This window comes from Sinohyriopsis cumingii, chromosome 18 (assembly GCF_028554795.1).
Source record: "Sinohyriopsis cumingii isolate HCF-2022 chromosome 18, ASM2855479v2, whole genome shotgun sequence".
NCBI classification, from domain to species: domain Eukaryota; kingdom Metazoa; phylum Mollusca; class Bivalvia; order Unionida; family Unionidae; genus Sinohyriopsis; species Sinohyriopsis cumingii.
Window position 1 is genome coordinate 86,268,944 of NC_142978.1, and position 16,820 is coordinate 86,285,763.

The 16,820-nt window shown below is 35.2% G+C and overlaps 1 protein-coding gene across 2 annotated transcripts in view; it reads right to left on the reverse strand.

The window, feature by feature from the left end:
• Positions 1-1,404: 1,404 nt before the first annotated feature.
• Positions 1,405-16,820, reverse strand: part of LOC149777221 (serine/threonine-protein phosphatase 4 catalytic subunit) — a 34,557-nt gene continuing 19,141 nt past the window's right edge. For both annotated transcript variants that reach the window (XM_089941960.1, XM_089941961.1), the window contains exons 8-9: positions 5,561-5,639; positions 1,405-4,990 (exon numbers count right to left, since the gene is read on the reverse strand). In XM_089941960.1, coding sequence (XP_089798086.1) covers positions 4,940-4,990; positions 5,561-5,639 — 130 coding nt within the window. In that variant the 3' untranslated portion in view covers positions 1,405-4,939. The remainder of the gene's footprint in view (positions 4,991-5,560; positions 5,640-16,820) is intronic.

The following is a 16,820-nucleotide window of genomic DNA, read 5'->3' on the forward strand; positions in this document are numbered from 1 at the left end:
CACAAATCTTCTTGTGCAAACCTCTTTTGTCAACTGTGCATGTGAAACTGACCTAAATGAAAACTAAATGCAATGCCAACCAAGTTCAGTAAAGCAATGAGATGGTCACAGTGACCCAGTTTTTAGCATAATGGTGATGTACTCACCAATATGCTGCAACATACCATGCATTTGTATATGTGTGTGCGTGATTTGGCTTTTTAAAGTAGCTTTAACAATTTTTCAGTCATATCACTACAATGCTTGCAGTGTGGCAGTTTATAGAGATTTTTAGCACGAAGGCATCATGCTGCAGACATGTAGCATGATGTGTCACCCAGTCAAATTATCCTGACACCAGGCCAACCAGTCTAAACACTAACCTTTGAGTGCCTAGCGAGGCAGCTGCTAGTGCCATTTTTATAAGTCTTTGGTATGACTTGGCCAGGGTTAGAATATGTATATGTAATAATGCTTGAGAAACTGGCCAAAAATGAAACACTTAACCAAAGTCATTAGAAAAATGAAAAGACATCAGTGACCTACTTTTTGTAAGAAGGTGATGCACTCACCATAATGGAACATTTTGTGCATGGTGTGACATATGTATACATGTATGTATGGAAAGAAAATTTAACACTGAAGGTCCCTTTAAAATTTATGGTAGGGTAATTCCACATTCATGGCTAGGCATAAAAAAAAATATTAGAGAAACTTTAAAATAACAGTTGGATTTCAATTTTCAATAGCTGACGTGAATAAGTTTGCACAAAAAGCAGCATATGCCCACTATGATGACTTCTGTATTATTAGGATTCTCTAAGGTCATCTACTGAGCCTGGGCCATCACATTTACAATTTGTTTTACATTGTTGGTGTTGTGTGGTTTAATACCATTTTTCAGCACATGATAGGCTATACATGGCGGCCAATATTAATGGTGAAGGAAGAACCCAGGAAAACCCCGGAAAGAACCACCGAGAAGCTACTGGCAAGCTTTCTCACATACCCACATTGGCCGAATCCGAGACTTGAAACCCATTCCGACAGAGGTGAGATGGCAATGATCTGTAACAGAAAGCACTTTAGGCCACTCGGGGCCCCCATTTTACATTGTAAGCATTAGATAAAGAGATTAAACACATACAAATGTTAAAGAGAATGTTATAAATACTGCGCATACTGCCTATATGTCCAGTTTAACTTCGAACTGCACAGTACCAAACCTGCCATTACATAACATGCTGGCAGATCCGAGTCAATGAAGTCTGTAAGGACAAGCAACCGAGACTCTGATTGGGGTCTTTTCTTGTTTGAATTTGGCCCTGTCTTATAAACAAGTTTATAAGGGAGATCATTTAACAAATGAAACGATAACATGATAAAATCAACTTGACATGGAACTATGAAAACAAAGGTAATCACTTTAATAGAAATTATCATTTATTGTTATGAGCATGAACTATTTCTTTCAAAATACAAAAATGTACAAATGGTTTTTGCACAATATTTTAAAATGAACTGTCACACAATCTGTTTATCAATACACAAACTTTTCCAGGAAGCAAATTTTTAGCAGAGAACAATCAATACTTGCACATGTCGTTAAATAATTATAGAAAGGTGGAAATGAAGATCTGTTAAATCACAGGGTGATACTAATTTTATAAGGTCGATTATTTCACAGGGTTATTAAGGTCAGTTAGTTCACCAGGTGATACTAGTTATTAAGATCTGTTATTCCATAGGATGATACCAAACATCACACCACTGCAAGAATCAACATAACAGCAATGATGGATCTGGCTAGAGAACAAAATACATTTAATTCATGAACTCAATACTGTTCACACAAAATACATTTATCATGTGTAATCAATACCTATCAAATTTTGAAATAATGCCTTAGGTTTCCACGATTACTTCCCTCGAAAAATTGTCAGCTATTTTTATTTTGTTGATACCGAAAACAGTGACAACTGCGTAACCCCCAAAATTTGATGATGATTTCTAGAAATGTGGTTTTTGAAACAAAGAAACAATTATACTTTATAATTTTTGTTAGATCTATATAATTACTGATTCTGTCAATAAAACTACTATGCATGGTCGTCCCAAAATACTGTTGTTGTTGGTTGGCTTTTAACAGTACTTTGTGCAAATTATTCACTATTATCATGCCAAAGAAATGAAAGCATCTTTCTCAAAACACAATGAGGTAACCAACCAAAGATGAATTGGGAGGTATCGAACCTGCAACCTTTCGTTTACAAGACATTCTACCAATCTATCAACTGATTTGCTTCCTCCCCAACCCATGACACCTTTCCCCAAGAGAAGCAGATCTGACTTACTGCAACAGAATTCACTCATTAACAGCATCTAATGCCAGAACAAAATTCATCGAGATAACAAATCTCCCTACCCCTGTCCAGTATTCTCAATTTATGATACTACATATGCTACAGTTGTTTCCATGGAAGCAATAAAGATACTGAACATAGGAAATTCAAAATACAAAATGGACCTCTACACAACTGGCTTGACACAAGTACCTATATTGGTCAAAATACTTTGATTTGATAGTTATGTGCTAGAATACCAATGTTTATGGATAGACATACAGAGATAGCTATATCCCCACCCCCTAAAGAACAAACCAGAGACAAAATTGGATATAAGAAAAAGAATACACATTACAAAAAAGGAAAGAAGAGAGTTCTTTTACTGTATCTGTCAAAGAAATACACTATACAAATTATACAGACTATTTTCAACATGTGCGTAAGTTGCTGCAACATTCTTTTACAGGTGTGAGCTGTCAGAGACTTACACCCTTCTACAGGTGTGAGCTGCCACAGACTTAAACCCTTCTACAGGTGTCTGCTGCCACAGGCTTTCACCCATCTACAGGTGTGAGCTGCCACGGACTTACAACATTCTACATGTGTGAGCTACCACAGACTTACATCCTTCTACAGGTGTGAGCTACCACAGACTTGCACCCTTCTAGAGAGTGTGATACAAGTTATGACAGGTGCAATCAAGGTTATCCTACACTGTCCCATTAAGTGAGTGTGACTCAGATGCCATTTCCTTTGGACAGCATCAAATAAACAAAACAAACTGGCCATGAAAACTCCAATTTGAGTCTTTCATTTGGAGTGCAATTAGTCAAACGCCCTCACTTGGCATAAAAACAGCATCACATCACTCAAGAACACTCTAGCACAAGTGTACAAGGGTCAAAACACTTGATGTATCCTGTAAGACCTAAACTACAACCAATGCATAGTCAGAAAACAACAAAGAATCAAATACTGATGAAGAATAAAGAAGAGTGAAGTCATAGCAAATTTTAGTAAAACAAAAAGCGTATTGGAAATGCATAAGCAGAGATGCCAACTCACAAGCATGCTCATGAGGAATCCTAGCATAAGCTGATATGTGAATCCTGGCATAAGCTGAGATGTGAATCCTAGCATAAACTGAGATGTGAATCCTAGGATAAGCTGAGATTCAATAGCAGCATAAACTGAGATGCAACTCATGAGCATGCTTATCAGGAATACTAGTATCAATATTTTAGGAGGTAGGCAGCTCACCACGAATGGAAAAACATACATTAACAGACACAAACAATTGAGGTCCAGTGAGAATAAATGGTTTATCCATTTCTTTAATTCCAGAAGTAAACAATAGTGTTCCTAGTGTTTAATAGAGGTAAACAATAGTGTTCCTCACAAATTATGGGCATCTTTGTTTTCTCTTTACTTCTGCTGCCATTTTTTTCTTCACATATTTAATGTCTATTGAATGTCGTATGATATCTACATAGTTTTTTTCAATTAAAAAAACTGGGAATCAATTTTCAATGTACCAGTGAATCAAAATGAAGCTGAATTACTTTTCTCCCATTTATAATTTTGTCCCAATTATTTAAAATTTTAATTTCATCAAATTCCACATGTTGGCATCTCTGCATACCTTTAGTGACGAATATGTTTCATATCACATTATTTGCAGTACTATTAGACTTGTGAATTATTCTCTTTAATACTCTTATATTGGAAAAATACTTTTCACATTTACATGGAGACATTTTACATGAGCATTAGTCTTGAACAAAGTATCTTTGCATATCTACTTTTATACAAAATTACACCAAGTGAAATTGCACCAGGTAGGAATTGAAAAATGCTGCAATAAAGTGATTGTTTAATTCATTTAAAATTGTGCCTTGGATGAGTGAGAGCTTATCACAGCTAGAACTGACTTAATGTTTATCATTGTGATCCTTCCTATAAAACCGGAGCCAAGGAAGTGCACCACATTATAAGCATGGAACATTACCATAAGAGTTGACATAAGTAGTGCCAAGACAGATAATGACAAGTTGTACCGTACATTCAAGGAGAGACAACTGAGATACTCATCTACTACCCCTGCAACAGTTTGAGAAAATTCTAATGTTCGTGACAACTTTCCATGCATTTGTTGTTCTGAGTCAGTGGGTCCATCTTGGTATAAATACTTGGCTAGCCCAACAATTACTTTTGGTTTTCTGGACCAAGTGGGTATGGTAATTGTTGCACAGAGGGTAATATTAAGGATAGTTTTTATGTACAATCACATTATAAATTATTCCATTAGCCATTAACTAAAATTAAGTGAAGGTAAACAGTGATGTGAAAATAAAACATTCTGTTGTTATACTGTAGTACTTTATAGTGATGGATTGCTGTGTCAGGTACAAGATCTCAACACCCTCTACTGACCATAAAGACTTAGGTAGATGATAAAAGAACCATCCAGCCATTTTGTCCACTAGAACATGCACATACTGTTACACAGAATGTGCCAATAATTATCAGTCCTGTTTAAGGTAACCGAATCACAATTCTAAACTCTTGCAATCCAGCTGTCAATTTTGATCTATAATTGTCAGAAATATCTGCCATCAGAGAAAGTAGTCTGGCTGAGGTTTCTTTGACGGTATGCCTCTAGTTTCCTGAAATGAATACAAAATGAAAAGATATAAAAAAATGTTTAAAATGTATAAATATGAAGAAAGAACCTTTATTTCAAAATTGGAATTCAATAAAGTGACATCTGCATCATTTAGTGGCCCTTTAATTGTGCTAAAGATGTTTAAAATGAACACCTGTATTGCTTAGTGGCCCTTTGTGTGAAAGACCCAAAGTGAACACATTTATTGCTCAGTGGCCATTTATCTGTGTGAAAGGCAGTGTAAATTGAACATCTGTATTACTTAGTGGCCCTTTAATTGTGTGAAAGATGTTTAAAATGAACACCTGTATTGCTTGGTGGCCCACAAAGATTTCATTAACACCAACCCCCCACCACAACCCCCCAAAAAGAAAGTTAAATATACTATCTAAACCAAGGGAATATTGCCCAAAGGGTAGTTTTGGAAAATTAACATACAAAAAAACCCCACAAACCCCCCCTCCCCCCACGAAACCATTGCCTGTTCAAACATGCAAACTTTCAGCACTATGGAAACACACCACTAAACAGTACAACACTATAAAAATAATAATAAAATTCTCCAACTTACTTGTGGGGCTGCTTCAAATATAGTAAAGTCTCTCTGTAAGTGTTCATCTAATTCTAAAATGGCTGCTACATTACCACATCTGAAATTTATAAAGTTAACAAGGAATATTTAATTGTTACTAGTTGAAACTTTCCAATTATATGTACTATATTTGGTTATGAATGTAGATTCTAATACATTTTTGGGCAAATAAGAACAGTAATACCTCTTCTTCAGTGACCACTGCTATGAGTGACCACCTGTCATTTATGACCACAATCAGTATGCATGGATGAATTTTACAATATAAATGCATTATGTTCAACTGAAAAGTTTGCAAAGTACGAGCATACTTTATATTACACCAGTACAGTTTGACATAAAAACTGCAAATTCTTTTTCCATTTCACATAACGATGGCAATCATATTTCCTGCCACGAGTCATACTCAAACTGGCACGTGATGTCCAATAAACATAACTGTGTCCTTTCCAGCTTTTATTCACAAGAATCTGAATACTCCTTTTTACTTTTCCCGTGTTGATTATTAACACTTTTCAAAAGGCTTCTTTTCCCTTTTGTCTGAAAAATGCATTGCTTGCTGGATGCCATTTTAAAAAAAATTCTATAATCAACAGTTTGATCATGCAGACGCTTCGCATGGACAAATAGGTGCAGTTTAAGAGGTGCTGATGTAAAGGTAGTCTGGTTCCCTGACCAATTTAACTACTTCCAATATGAAACATGGATCCAAATCAAACATGGATGAACAAATTTTCTGGATTTTCGGCAATGATCATTTTTCGTAGCTTTTGCTTTTATGCCAAAAGTCCATATTTTATGGGAATTTTCGTAAGACTTATGGCAAAATCATACAAGTTGGCAGGTCTGAGGATGAGTAAGTGTTATCATAGCTAACTGTGCAATTCTTATGCAACATTGAAGTAACTGAAATTTTTGTTTATGTTAGGTTAAATTATGGAAAGAATAAATATCACCTATAGTCTGAATGTAGCTATTTGTTTGTACCCACCTACTGATTTAAAAAAATCAAAAGCACAAATGAGATAAAATATGCAAAGAACCAAGTTCATTTATTATTTATAATTTCAAACTAGATTATGCCCAGGGGAGGAGGAGGGGGGTGGGGCTAACACCTTTTTTGTCTGCATGTTTCACTACAAACATAAGTTTCAGTGTAAAAGACAATCATGCTTGCCAGTCATTTCCCGTTCCTGGACAAGTCCACTTTCAGCTAAGGGGTGTATGTAAGACTACACATATGCATAGAAGGAAAATACATCATCATCTGCTTATGATATTTACAATATCGAATCAAGCAAAGGAAATGAATGACAACTACGAATTTGCCTTTCATATGGATTTAACAAGTGGCGTAAATTCTATGTTCATGTGTGCAAAGAGATATCACTTTAAAGTTTCAACATTATGGTAATTTATGGAATTATCCCGCAGTTACCGAATAGGATGTACTACGTCACAAGGTTGTCTGAGGTAAGAGTCTCGCCCATAGTGTACGCTATATAGCATCATGTTACTATGGAGAAGTTCGTCAAGCATGAAAGGTACAAAGCATGCCAGTCTTAGGGTCACTCTGGTCACAGTCAGGTTAGAAATTATAAATCAATGAATGAATTGACTAAGTTTTAATTAATATATAATACTGCTTTGAGATAAAAAAGATAGCAAATATTTAAAAAAATTTGTTTTTCAAAATAAATAGATAAAATTCATATATCATAATGGTGCTTTTTGTTGCTTTTTAATCACTGTTTTATTTTTAACCTTGTATTTTGATGTGCTGAAATTGAAGAGAGGTTGTTTATTTCAAACTGTTTCAAAAATATACTTAGGTATACATATGCTGAACGAATGATTTAACTTTGGATAAATTCTTAACACAAGCATTGAATAATGAAACTGAAGATTAAGAAATAAAGGAATTGCTAGTTAGGGCTGTTCCAGTAAAACATATATCCCCCCCGGGGGACAGCACTTCAAAAAAACTTCTGTAGGAGGTTGCGTTTCGAACTATTTTAATTCTGACAGTGGAAGGTTGGTTAGGAAAATCACTTCTGTTGTGGGTTGTGCTAACAAAATGAGAAATCGCTGGTGGGGTTGTCAGAAAGAAGATAATAAAAAAAACCGAATATATATTTAAAATCACATCTACCCTCTCCTAGCGGTCTAACGTGAATAAAACATTGGGTCAGAAAATCATGCCAGTACACGCGAGTGCACGTAATTTGTACGAATTTGCGTACTTTTAAAGCAGTGATACGTGTTTGGCAAATTACGTCAATGCCGCGGATATAAAAAAAATGTGCTTTGCGCAGTATGCAATTTTTATTAAACTTTAAAATTTAACTTTAAAAGTGCATTTCGCGACGTAATTCACACTGCTGCAGCTGTCTCACATCCCTTGATGCGACATCCAGATATTTAGATACTTCGGTTCAACATGAATGGCTGTTAAACTAAATTTGATTTGTTCTTTGGCCCTGGAACAAGCATTTTATGGAGTTTTAGCCTTACTTTTATCGTGGAAGTTTTACAAATGCGTGTTTCCAATAAGGGCCACACAGGAAACCAAAATGGTTGAATCACAACACGGTATGTCTTCAGATGAAGTTTTCGTCGGCAAATACTGGCTGGTGATAGCTATGATGCCAATGAATTTCATGTATATTGGTCTGTTGGACATTGGAAAAATGTCACTGGAAATACCAGTGTGTAATTTTGAGCCAAAAATTGATGTTGAGCACAAGTCCGATGTACGTGTTGGATGGACAATATACCAGTTACATTTATTAAATATACCCATGTCTAAACAAGCAGACTATGGGAATGTTGGACTTAAAAAACCCTAATACAGAATTATGGAAGAGAAAAATCTGACAGAAGAGGCAGCAAAACACTGATTCAAGGAAGTGAAGCTTTGGCAGGGTTCATGTTAGTGAAAACTGACAGAGGTCTCGGAAACGCTTATAATCATGCATATTTGGACGCCAATTTTTTTTATTTAGGTGGGCGGTAAAATTCAAAGACTTGCCAGACCTGCTTCCTGTATAGTGGGAAAATGTGTTGATCAGTTAGCTGTGATGATATTTACAATGACAGAATTTAGTGGTTGAAAGCCACCCCCACCCCCGTCATCACCATTATAATAGTACATCAAAACAACATGCTGCAATAGCTAAGCGGCGAGATCAAAGGCTTTGACTAGCAGCTGGGTGGGAAAATCTACTGATATTTACAGTGCTTGAATTCAGAGGCAGAAATAACCAGAGATGTACATGTGGTCATTTATAACAGTACATCAAATAAACAACTTTAGCTTTCATTCTTGTGTTCATTTCCGAGTGAACGGAATAAGCAGTGCACGTGACTTCAGAATCATGACATGTTGAGACATAGACTTCAATGGGAATTTTGGGGTTCAACGGCAAACTGATGAAGATTGTGAGATTCATGAGAGGACTAAAGTTGCTAGAACTGATAGTTTGAAAGGGATATTAGCCAAGTGTAAGAAAGTGTGTGATGCCTAGCTTAGTGCTTTGAATAAAACCTTCCTTGGATCAAAAAAATTCAGACTCACTCTGATGGACAAGCAAGTGCTATTTCAGTGTTTAAAGGAATGTAGAAAGTAAGCTCTAAACCAAAATGGGAGCCATGGACTCTTAGTTTTAAAATCCTAATGAGACCTCTGGTTCAAAACTTTTGTTTTTGGGACAGAGATATCCAAGAGAGAATACCCATGGGGCCATACATGTGAGATGTTGAAAATTGCACGATCATAAAGAACAGTAACTTGTTCAAGCTAGTTATAATGCATATGCGTTTCAGACAGCAGGGAATGAAAGGAGTTCACAGCACAGAATAATATTTGTACACCGAAGAGGAGGATCATACTAAATTCAGAAACAATTAACAGATTTATGCTCGTAGGGAACATCAGAGAATCCCCATACAACATAATTAAGTTTGTGTAGATCTCAAGTTGGCAGAACCACTGAGCAACAAAAGAAGAGAAAAACAAACTTTTGTATCATGCAAATGTATGACCAAATGATGTACATGCTTTCCATGTGCAAAAATTAAATGACATTAAACATAACAGACTGACTGATCTGTGTAAACTCGAAGCAAGATGGATAAAAATTTGTCCTGTTTGTGTTTGGTTCTTCCTATGTATATTTTCATCATGGTGGTATTTTCTGCAGACCTTTTGGCACTTAGTTCCAAGCGATCATGTGGTATTTGTATTGCAAAATGGATAACTAAAAATGTATATTATCTAGTACAATACATTTTTAAGCAGTATCATTAACTGATGATGAAATTGATGAAAAAATACTTGATGTCCTTTACTACACTACTAATCTGTTCATCATGATTCTTTTTTTTTTTTTTACCATCTCCTTTAGTCTTACTGGTACCAGTGCTTTTAATAAAATTGTAACTTCTATTTTCTTGCAGTCTAAATATTTGTAATGATGTGCTATTGTCAAAAGGTAAAATGTGCTTACTGTTGTAAAATCTAAAACTTAATTAGCAAGGGACTAAAGTAAAAAGTGGACAGAAATTACTGCCATATTACAATGCTGTTAGAAACAACAGAATAGTTGTACAAGATGTATTTTGTACAAAGTTGTAGATCTAGTGCTCGTATTGACGCCACATATTCTACTTAAATAATTATATTGTTATTTCTGTATATTCCTATCAGTATTTTCAGTTAATTTCTTGTGCAATTTTTACACATCAAGAATTGTCACCGTATCATTAAAAAACAATGTAATCTGCACCAAACTGAGTTGTTTGAGAAGAAATTAAATTTTTAACCCCAAAATCACTGAAGCTATGAGTTCTTGCATTAAAGTCTCACATTAAATAACATTTTAAGTAGCCATGATAGCAGTTTAGGATGCAACTGTACCAATTTTGCCTTTGGTATATCCAAAACTTGAATGTGATGGAGGAACATTATCAGCTCCAAAATAAATACATCAATTTTAGAACCTGTACACTGACTATGAATCAAGTATCCAAGTCCAACTGAATTGTTAGAAATTTTTGAACTCTTTTGACAACATCGTAATTAGCTGTCAAAATATGGAGTAAGCCTATAGTCTTTATGCCATCCCAACCAAGACCCCACCACAACCACGTGACCATGCCCAATGACATCACAGTAATAATCGCTATACAACTATAGATGACATCTCTTCGAGAATTCTGATTTCAGTAGAGCTGTAACAGAGTGGAACAGTAAGAAAGAGTGACAGATATTTAAGTGTTAGGGAGATATTTAACAATGGCTATTCCCACCACCACCACTTCCTCACTGGAGATCACACACACACAAAACTTAGAGTACATCCTGAAATCCTGTCAGCATCCCTGCAGAGGAGATAACTTGACTATTCAATTTTATTGGTCTCTGGTTATCCGATGGTATTTCTGTTACTTGAACATTATCTTACAGTGTGTCCATTCAACATGGTCGAAAAAGGCTTACAACCACTGAGAGTTGTTCAAGGACTCACATCACTACAGATGTGAAAGAACGAGAACCATACTAAGAATCAGTGAAGATAAAATAGAGTATATATGTTTGACTGTCCCTGATTGGTTGATAATGAAAGAAAGTTTTAGTAAAAGCAATCTTTTGAGAGCTTGTCCTACTTGTAACTGAAAAAAGTGAGGGTCATTGTTTTATTAACATAATTTCCATCCCTTTACAGACCCGAGTTTGGACGACTCATTACTGAAATCAGCAGCTGACTCTTTGGTGCAGTATTGAAAGCACACATTTCAAATTTGTATAGATCCAGAAAATGGTGGGGCTGTTATGTTTTTTTCTTCTTCACAAAAGCTGTCATCATAGATGTGTCTTTACTGATATAAATTTGATCATGAGCACTCAAAATTTAAAGTTACTGAATTTTAATATCGTGGTGTTTGCACAAATTTACATTGGGAACTGAATTAGTGCAGAGTCCTGAACTCTTGAGTTTTGTGCAGAAATATGGAATCCAAGCAGAATACAACCAGAAATGTAGAGGTTTTCAATCTTGGATTTAGTCTCCCCATTGTGTTTCACACTGATATGCATATTCACAGAACATTTGTATAGTAATTAGTAGGAAAAGTGAGAAATTTAGATATATATCATAAACAAGACAAACAGTATGTGGGGGGAGAAGATCATAAGAACTGGCTGGAATGGAGAAGTATAAAAAAAACAATAATGAGTAGAAGTGTGCCTCTTTTTTATGTGTGCAACATTATTTTCTTGGCTTCAGTAAGAAATTTCATCAAAAGGAAGACAATAAAGGGTGTACAGTTAACTAAACCAATATGAATTTAGCTACTTAAAAGCTGTATCAAATTGATTTTAACCTTCTGGTCTGTTTCTGTCCTTTCTGGTGATATGTCCACTGAATCAGTATGGTTGGAAAAAATATCTGGCAAATTTAAAAAATTAAGAAACTTTTGGCAGATTATGAGTATACCCTACTTCTGCCTGAGAGAGTGTGAATAATTTTATTTCTTGGTTTGTTGATTGTGGTTGTTGCTCAATTCAAATTCATCATTGAAAAACACTGATGCATTCTCGTACTTTGTTACAAATATTTATTACAGATGCATATCATCAGATAGATATTGGTGAATATAGCTTGAATAAGTTATAACAGTTCTAGTTGGAACAATAAACATTGTTAAGAGAAAATCTAAGTGAGCTAAATGTAAACCTTTCAGCAGTGTGTGATGCAGGATTGCTCAAGACTTTTCCATCGCGTATGCTCACCATGAAAAATCCATTTGCACCTACTAATGATAACTTTTAGGTAACTGTCAGAAAGGCATAATTGACGATATTTGACGATATCCTAAGGTCTGCAAAAATTACTTAGTCAAAAGTTATAAACTTGTACAGCTGTGGCAAAAATGACTGACTAGTACCTCTGCTGCTGTGGCCACAGTTGATTAGTTGATTGATTCAGTGTGGTTTGATTTTGGTTTTTTTGGTGATTTTTTTTACAATATATCAGGTGGAGGAAGAACCCCGAAAGACCAACAAACCTAAATTGGTTGATCTGAGACACAAACTCACTCTGTGAGATGTTTAAGTGATGTAAAAGCAAGCACCTTAGTACACTTGGGCACATGGAGCCTCTGTTGATTTGATGTTTATCTCCAACAGCTGAAGTCATTTAGACATGCGATCTTTGGGGTTTCAGTAGATCATTATGGCCTTTACACCATTTTTAGATGAAGAGAATCTATATATGGCAGCCAGTTTTACTGCTGAAGAAAATTGAAGTCCTTCTGAGACACCAAACACCACTTATGTAGAACCACTGACCCTCCACAAGCAACTGGCAACATTCTCATTTACATATTGGAGGCAAGTAATCACATGACAAGCATCTTGTACCACTGTCATAGAAGCCCCTCAGATCTGTATCACAAGATAAATATCTTATACCTCTCTGCCATGAAAGCCCCTCAGACCATAGGTATAAGTCTCATATGAAAGACTAGAATTGGGAGATAGAACATATAACAACTGGATTGAAAGTGCAGAATCAGTGACCATCAGTGATGATCATGATGCTGTTGACAATACAGTTAACTGCAATGACATTGATTTTATGAGTGCTCTGGCAAAAATGATTCTTTGACTTTCATCCATTTTTTAAAATCTATGATATACAAATGTTTGACTTGCTAAATTTTTTAATAACTTTATATTAGTCTTGCAACAAGGCGTAAAAATAAGACATCGGTAACTGAAAAAGATGTTCTTACAAGAAATGATATAGTGTAAAAGTAGACAAATGATGCAACATCACTTCCACAGGCATCATTGTTTTTTTCTTCTGACAAATCATAAAAGTTTACCAAAACATTTATTGGAAAAAATAATAACAATGAATCATAGAATCTGACCACACATTTATAGCAATACAAGATTTAACTATTATTCTAATCAAAAGCAGCAAGCCTGAGAACAAAGAAAAATAGCAAGACATTGATCACTTTAGGAAACAGAGTTTAGTAAGGATACAAATTCATGATTTCTGTCTTATAATAGAAATATATATTATAAAATCTGTATTCATGGATGTTAAATTAGTAGGTATTAAGGGACTGATCAATGACATCTACAAATAATAAGCCACCATGAAAATCTGTGATACTTGGCTGACAGACAAACAAACAAAAGGACAAAAGACTGATTATAATGAACGAATACAAATAAAAATATGCAGTAGATTATATGATGTATATGAATTCAGTAGATTACCTCCAGCCAGCTGTCATTTAAATCGCTTCTGTCCCCAACCCAATATTAAAATCGCTTCTACCGCCCATAAACCCATAGCCAGAAATTATGTTAAAAAATGTACTTCTGTAGAGGGCAGTATTTCTCGATTAAAACACATCTGACGGTGGATCATACTATTTTTAAATTGCTTCTGTTGTGGGTTGGTTGAATTTGAAAGCGCCTTCCCCCTGGGGGGGTATATGTTTTACTGGAACAGCCCTTATAATTCTGCAGAAAGGTCAATGATCATTATAATTTTTATTATGTTTTTAATGACATATAGTCTTTTTCTATTTCAGAAAAGTAATTAGTCCACATTTTAAACGGCCTTGAAAAAATACTGATATACAATTTAGAAACGTCATACAACCAATATATTGTTTGTATAATATGTTCATATAATCCCGTATTCAAAACATAATTATCTTAATATAACTTCCCAGAACTAGTTGTCAACTTTGGGTTCATTTTTAATTAATGCAATGAATAATGAAAATGGAGAGCAAGCAATAAATAAACAATTACCATTTATTACTGTGCAGTAACGCCATTTGATCATCTCACACTGAAAGGGTAACTGTTTTGCTAATTGAGAATCTCTCATCCATCAATCTGCCATTCTGTCTTTTTTATTGGCGACAAAATATAATGACTGGTGATCTGTCATTGTAATACTGCTGTTTATTAACAAATGGATGTTGACTTTTACAATATATATCCTTTAAAGTAAACATGTGGTCTTTTTTAAGTTCAACTCTGTAACAAAGCACCATGCATGTTTTAAAACAAGCTCAGAAGCCATTTGATATTTTCTTAACTAGCAAAAATTATATCTCAGTTTTACTGAAATGAAGACAACGGACATTTTCTGTCATAATGTGATATTCACAGACTTGGTGAATGAGTCTTATAAAATATCTTCCTGTGCTTTTATGGTTTTATTTGGTTATGTTTTTATAACAAAGTTTCAGTACTGAAACAATATGGTTAATTATTACTCATTACTAAGGTTGTACTGTAACAAAGAACAAAGCACTACAGATATCATGTGCAGTTCAGAATGAGTTGTGATGCCATCCAATTTTTTTCATCAAATTAACATTTGAATGTGAATTGATTCCATGATACACCCCTATATTGTTATCTTTATCTGTGAGTACTGATAACAATATGTGTGATTGCCTGTCATTACAACATCTACTGCTGTTTTGGACAATAGCCTTCACAGCTCATTAACAGATTTTCACTTCCCTGTGCAAAGACTCATCTCCCTAATTGTAGCGTCACTTCCCTATGCAAAGACTCATCTCCCTAGTTGTAGCATCATTTCCCTATGCAAAGACTCATCTCCCTAACTGTACCCTCACTTCCCTATGCAAAGTCTGATCTCCCAAATTGTACCCTCACTTCCCTATGCAAAGTCTCATCTCTTTAATTGCAGCCTCACTTCTTTATGCAAAGACTCATCTCCCTAACTATAGCCTCACTTCCCTATGCAAAAGACTCATTTCCCCAATTTTAGCCTCATTTCCATATGCAAAGTCTGATCTCCCAAATTGTACCCTCACTTCCCTATGCAAAGTCTCATCTCTTTAATTGTAGCCTCACTTCCTTATGCAAAGACTCATCTCCCTAACTGTAGCCTCATTTTCTTAAGCAAAGACTCATCTCCCTAATTTTAGCCTCACTTCCCTATACAAAGTCTCATCTCCTTAACTGTAGCCTCACTTCCTCATGCATAGACTCATTGCCCTAATTTTAGCCTCATTTCCCTATGCAAAGAGTCATCTCCCTAATTTTAGCCTCATTTCCCCATGCAAAGAGTCATCTCCCTAATTTTAGCCTCACTTCCCTATGCAAAGACTCCTCTTCCTAACTGCAGCCTCACTTCCCTATGCGAAGACTCATCTCCCTAACTGTAGCCTCACTTCCTTACGCAAAGACTCATCTCCCTAACTGTAGCCTCACTTCTGTCGAATCTTACTCTTAATTGGGTGTCAATAACCTGGCCAAAGATCTAGGCATATTTAATTACTAAGAAAATAATACTGGTGAAATTTTAACTAGAACAAGAATTATAGGCTTGTTTACAGGTGTTAATTTATAATGGAATCTAGTAGTGCATTTCTACATGAAGAAGACTGCAACTGTCAGGTAAAAGATTACAGATTACAGTTGTCATGTAATGTCTCATTTTCTCTCTCTTCCAAAGTTACAAAAAAATCTGCTCTGAAAACATAATCTTGCACACTGACACTAACCACAGAATACGTTATCGCCTTCCATTTTGGATTTCATTGGGATTCGAACTCGGTTTCATTAGAACGTTTTATTAAAAGGACTTCTATTTTTTAATTCTTGGATTATTTTTGGATTTGATTCGTAAAACCTTAAGTTTTTTCTCTCATTTTTACCTTGTTTTTCTAGGGGGATAAATTATTTGTTAAATTTTACAAAGTCTTCACTCTTTTCTTGTTACTGTTTAAAAGAGCCTAAACATGTAACATTTAAAAAGTATTGTGCTGATGGTAAGACCGGTTTTCATTCATAAACAATAACATATTGCAAGAAGTGTTTCCGAGAAAATCCCATGTCAATGCCACCATTCCCACAAGTAATGTAGATATAACAAAAGTTTTGAGATGGCCACTATGATGTCATTTTAGGGGTCAAATGAGGACCTTTTTCATTCAGATCCAGTTACATACTGCTATAGGGATAAATGAGGACTGTTTCATTCAGGCCCAATTACATACTGCTATAGGGGTCAAATGAGAACCTTTTTCATTCTGATCCAGTTACATACTGCTATAGGGGTCAAATGAGGACCATTTTCATTCAGATCCAGTTACATACTGCTATAGGGGTCAAATGAGGACCTTTTTCATTCAGATCCAGTTACATATTGCAACAGGGGTCAAA